Source organism: Parus major, chromosome 27, assembly GCF_001522545.3.
Source record: "Parus major isolate Abel chromosome 27, Parus_major1.1, whole genome shotgun sequence".
NCBI classification, from domain to species: Eukaryota; Metazoa; Chordata; class Aves; order Passeriformes; family Paridae; genus Parus; species Parus major.
The window spans coordinates 1,350,819-1,356,220 of record NC_031796.1 but is presented as its reverse complement, the minus strand read 5'-3'; the positions used below and the strand labels follow the sequence as shown (position 1 = coordinate 1,356,220).

At 45.1% G+C, this 5,402-nt stretch overlaps 2 protein-coding genes across 2 annotated transcripts in view; both read left to right on the top strand.

The window, feature by feature from the left end:
- LOC107215169 (keratin, type I cytoskeletal 14-like) overlaps positions 1–2,008 on the top strand; it is a 6,263-nt gene extending 4,255 nt beyond the window's left edge. Inside the window, 3 exon segments of the mRNA XM_019009052.2 lie at positions 1–118; positions 879–1,234; positions 1,686–2,008. The exon segment at positions 1–118 is cut by the window's left edge and continues 10 nt beyond it. Of these exon segments, the coding sequence (XP_018864597.1) occupies positions 1–118; positions 879–1,234; positions 1,686–1,711 (500 nt within the window). The 3' untranslated portion in view covers positions 1,712–2,008.
- Positions 2,009–4,707: 2,699 nt separating this feature from the next.
- The window catches only part of LOC107215146 (keratin, type I cytoskeletal 16-like), a 3,850-nt gene continuing 3,155 nt past the window's right edge, over positions 4,708–5,402 (top strand). The window contains exon 1 of the mRNA XM_033520047.1: positions 4,708–5,372. Coding sequence (XP_033375938.1) covers positions 4,926–5,372 — 447 coding nt within the window. The 5' untranslated portion in view covers positions 4,708–4,925. The remainder of the gene's footprint in view (positions 5,373–5,402) is intronic.

Genomic DNA, 5,402 nt, shown 5'->3' with positions numbered 1-5,402 from the left:
GCTGTGAGATGGAGAGCCAGAACGAGGAGTACAAGATGCTGCTGGGCATCAAGACCCGCCTGGAGCAGGAGATCCAGCAGTACCGGGCACTGCTGGAGGAGGGACAGCAGGATCTTGTGTACGTATTGACAGAGCACAGCACTGTGTGACCCCCGACTGCTGCTCAGTCACCGGCAGGAAATGGAACAGTCGAGAATTGCAAAACAGATTTTGTACTGAAATGAGGCAGATGCAGCTGGCTTGGCCGATCTCCTTCTGGAGTGAGATATTTTATTCTGTTCAGAATATAATTCATGTGAAGAAAACCCAATGCAGAAATTCTGAACCACCAGTTTGGTGTTGGACCTATGTAAGAGAGCCTGGTTCCAAGCTTCCAGAAAAGACTGTAAGCAAAAAAAAAAAACCCACCAAAAAAACAACCAAAAAACAACAACAAAAAACAACCAAAAAACCCCCAACAAACCCAAACCAACCAAAGTTTTCCAAACCTTTATAAAGTTCCTGAAAGTTCAAGCTACTTCAGCCTCACTTATGCACTGTGCCAGCTTCTTCTTGGAAATGGTGCCTGAAACAGCAGCTGAAGTTTCATTCTCTTCTTTCTTTTGATTTTGAGTCACACACTGATGTTTGTGCCAAATATTGCAAGGAATCCCTAGGCAGAATGTGGGAAGAGCAAAAGCTCTTGCATTCAAGTTGAAATTGAAAGACAGGATAATTTTTGGCACTGCCTCAGTTGTTTTGCTGTGCAGTGCTGGGTTCTAACCGGCAGTACGACCCACAGACGTCCTGATTCCTGGGCAGCAGCTGTAGCTTAATGGCCTTCAGAGCAAAGAGCTCTTGATTAACTTTTTTTTCCCCTTCTTTCTCTCTCTTTGCAGAATCCCAGGAGGAGGAATGGGAGGAGGCATGGGAGGAGGCATGGGAGGTGGTAGAATTGGAGGCGGTGGTTACTCTGGGGGAGGAAGAGGAGGAGGTGGTGGCATGAGTGGTGGATATGGAGGTGGTAGCAGCGGAATGGGAGGAGGAATGGGAGGAGGAAGTTGTGGAGGAGGAATGGGAGGAGGAAGTGGAGGAGGAGGAATGGGAGGAGGAAGTGGAGGAATGGGAGGGGGCAGCAGTGGTGGATGCATTGGAGGAGGAGGAGGAGGAAGAACCTCAGGAGGCATCAGCAGTTCCCACTCCTACTCCTCATCTTCCCAGTCCCAGTCCTGCAGGAGCGGTGGTGAAAGCCAAGGTGAGAACTATGGTATGGGCATAATGTTCTCTCAGTCACATCTTGACAAATTTATGCACTAATTTATACCAACATGCTCTTCCAGGGGCAAACAATACTGAGGATAAACTAAAATTTCTGAAAAGTATTAGATTTACTGTTACTAAAAATTCTTTCCTCTTTGTGTGCAAAGAATCAACTCCATTTCCAGAGCACACAGTCGATTTCTATTCCATTTTGTGGGTGATATCAGCTGATCCTGTAGTTTAACCTCAGCTGTTTTGTTTCATCTGTCTCATTCTTTGCAGAACCTCATAAATGTCACAGCCTTTGTGCCATACTGGAGTTTTCTTTTTTACTTTTGGAATGCTTATGGCCACTCCCACATAATCCTAATGTCTGGGGAATACTGGTATATCAGACTTTCAGTGCCAGGACTGATGATGTTCATGTTTATTTTATCTCTAAACAGGATATGGAAGAAAATCTTTTGACTAAGAATATACATCAAGGATCCTTCAGAGCAAGACCTTTCGAAATGAAACTGGCCCAAATCCGCTGCATTCCCCACACTCCCAAGGAAAGATGATGCTCTGAACAGTTCCTGGGAGTTGCAGATGCCACCTCTCCCCCTGCCCTGCATGTTCTGTGCTGCTTCTGCCCACAAAGCTCTGCAGCTTTGGTCATTGCCACTCAAACTGCTGCTTTACAGATCCAACCTGTTTGGTACTCAAATTGCTCTGAATGAGGAAAATATCTCTAATAAAATTTCATTTCTGTCTGATGCAACCAGAATCTTGTGTGGGGTTTTTCTTTCCTTCTGTAGGTGCAAACACTTAGAAAACACAAAGCCATGCCAAGACACACCTCCAGGCAGAGAGGTTGATGATACACTCCAGTAGTTGATAACAAAATTTAAAGTTAAAACACAATTTCTGAGCAGTCAGGACAGATCAGAATTTTCTTGGGCTGTGCTTTTGTTTTTTAATAATGTGTCAGATATTCATATGAACTGAGCTCTGAGACCCAACAGATGAATATCAGCCTTAAAGGGACTGCAGAACCTCAGTGATAGATGACTCTAATGGTGTTGGCAGCACAAGGGAACACTCATGGTTACAGAGCCATGGTTGTAAAATGAAACTAATATTTCAACTCAAAAAACCTTGATGGATACTCATTGGTTTAACCTGGAAATGCACAGATAAGGGATCTTGTTTTGAAATTATAAGAAGTGAAAGGGATATATAATTTACAGTAACTTTACAAAGTTCATTTCTTATTAACATAAAATGTTAATATTAACAGCAATTTCTTTTGACCTCTGAGAAATTAAGTACGTAAAAGGGCCTGGAATGATCACTTTTGGATATAGCTACCAGTGCATCCCAGCAACTGAGGGGCCAGAATTCCAGTGAGGCTGCCCAAGGGGAGGGTACATCTCACTTGCACACTACCTTGCAGGCTGCACACAAGGGAGGGAACTCTGAGGCCGAGGTGAGAGTGAAAGAAAATGTGAGTTCCAGAGCCAAGGACAGCACTGCTGAGTAACACAACAGATGGATGTAAGTACGGATTGAGAGAAGATACAAAACTGATTTCCAGAAATACACGTCACACTGCCATGCAAACTTTCTCAGCACTTGGAAACCATTCAGGGAAACAGAAACACTTGACTTACACCAAGCCAAAGTGTGCTGGCATTGTGCTGGCATGAACGAGCCTTTGCAGGCTTGTTAAACAGAGTTGGTGCTGCCTAAATGCTGCCAAGGACATGGAACAGGAACAGTGAGATTCAAAATTTATCCTTCTTTGGTTTAGAAACTTGAACTACACACACCATCCACAAAGAGCCATGGTGTTCATGATAAATTGTCTGAGGATTAAGAATTGTGAGTATTCCAGAGCCCTCTATGGGAAGGAATTGCATTGCCACCTCCTACAGGTGCTGGGACAGAGACATCCACGGATGTGAGTCCATGCTTTAAACTAACCTTGGAAGAGTATTTATTTCCCTGACTCCTAATTACTTTGCTTCCCAACAGGCACTACATACAGTGAAGTCCAGAAGGGGTTAAAACAGAACAAAGACAGCAATTACTGAGACCCAGGTGAAGGATTTCCAATATCATTTTACATCCATAAGGCCCAGTATTGGGTTTGTGTGGCAAGGTTTGGGTAGCAGGGGATACAGGGGGATTTCTGTGAGAAGCTGCCAGAAGCTTCCCCCGTGTCCAGTGGATCCAGTGGCAGGCAGGGCAGAGCCCCTCAGCGATGGTGGCAGCACCTCGGGGGTAACAGAGTTACCAAGGGTGAACAAATCTGCACAACTGCAGCCAAAGAGAGGAGTGGGCTTCTTTCTTCTTCTGTAATATAGAATCTCTTCCTAAAACACTTCTAGGTTGAATCCATCCTCCCTCTCCATGGGTAAGCTGACTTTGAGGTGGCAATTCACAACAACTCCCACCAGCTCTTTGTGCTTCCTTTGTGCAGCCCAGTGACTCTTCCATAGGAGCTGCAGTGCTGGTATTTTAAGCACAAGTGGAAATTCGAAAATTTGTTTCTGTTCAAGGCTTTTCTCAGTTTCACAGGAGCTTGATTAGTAAAGGTGGAAAAAGCAGCTCACTGCTGTTCCCTATTGCACAGGCAGTGGAAAAAAGTACACAACTGTTTCTGACTCTGTTGGGTTATGCAAGGTATTCTGTCATGGTTGCAAAACACCCTTCACTGTAATGATCTCAGGTAATGATGATATTTTTTTCAGATCTAATCTTTGGCTCTTTTAATCAAACTTATTTTTTTCATTGTATTATAAAAATCAAATATGTATTCTGAGAAATTACTATTTAATACAGTTATGAAGATACACAAAGTAAAATATTTCTCCTCTCAAATTCCTCTGAGTCCATTTAAAATGGCTACAATAAAATGTGGAGCTCTTTGACAGGAAAAGATTTAATATCTTTTCCCTTGCACAATGTTACTTTGGTGGCTGTTATGCAGAGTTTTCTTCAAAAAGAAAAAAGACTGTGGTCCACATGCTGCATGTTCAGAGAAAGCTGAATGCCAGCAGGACCTTATTCAATACAGAGTGAAAAATTCAGAGTCAAGTTTTCTTCTGTAACAGACATGGGAATGCAGTCTTTAAAATTTTTATTTCAATGCCTTAAAGTAAATTTCTATGAAGCTGATGTAAATTTGAAATAAATTAATGAATGAAGAGTCCCTTGGAGGCTGCTGTGTTATGAATCATGTCTGTGATCTCAGGTGGAAAACCAAAGCTGAGCAACTGCGTTTCAAAACCTAAAAAATGATGGACACAGACAATGAGGCAGAGACTTCATTAGCTGCCGTTACCAGTGAGATATTGCCAGATTAACAGAAACCGAGAGATACAACATTGTTCAACAAAATATCCAACAAGGAGCCACCCACATAAAATTATAGTGCAGCTAGGTGTGAATCAACTAAGACATACTTGAACTGAATGGTAATGCCTTTTACTTACCTCAGACAAAATTCCCCTTAGCACATCACTTTCAGCATGAGCACCATGGCTGGCAAAGCCCATGGGAAGCTGGACTGCCTGGCAGGTGACACCCACCCGGGCAGGTATAAATAGCCACCAGCAAGGACGACCTGCTCACTTTGATTTCCTCTATCTCACTCTGCACAGCTTTGCATCTGGGGCTGGATATCTGATCCCTTCACCATGAGCTGCAGCATCAAGAGATCATCCAGCACCTCGTACAGGAGCGGAGGAGGAGGTGGAGGCGCCTGTGGTGGCAGCAGCGGCCGCAGCTCCTCCGTGTCCTGCCGGCGCTACGCCTCCTCCGTGATCGGCGGTGGCAGCTACGGCGGGGCAGCCTGCGGGGGCTACGGGGGCGGCCTGAGCATGGGCAGCCTGGCCGGGGGCTTTGGCGGGGGCTTTGCGGGCAGCTGCGGCCCTGGGGGGGACCTGCTGCTCAGCGGCAATGAGAAGGTCACCATGCAGAACCTCAACGACCGCCTGGCGGCTTACCTGGAGAAGGTGAGAAGGCTGGAGGAAGAGAACGCTCAGCTTGAGCACCACATCCGGGAGTGGTACAAGAAACAAGCTCCCAACGTTTCCAAGGACTACAGCTCCTACTACCAGACCATTGAACAACTCCAGAACCAGGTAAGATCATCCCAGCACAAGTGGCTCCAT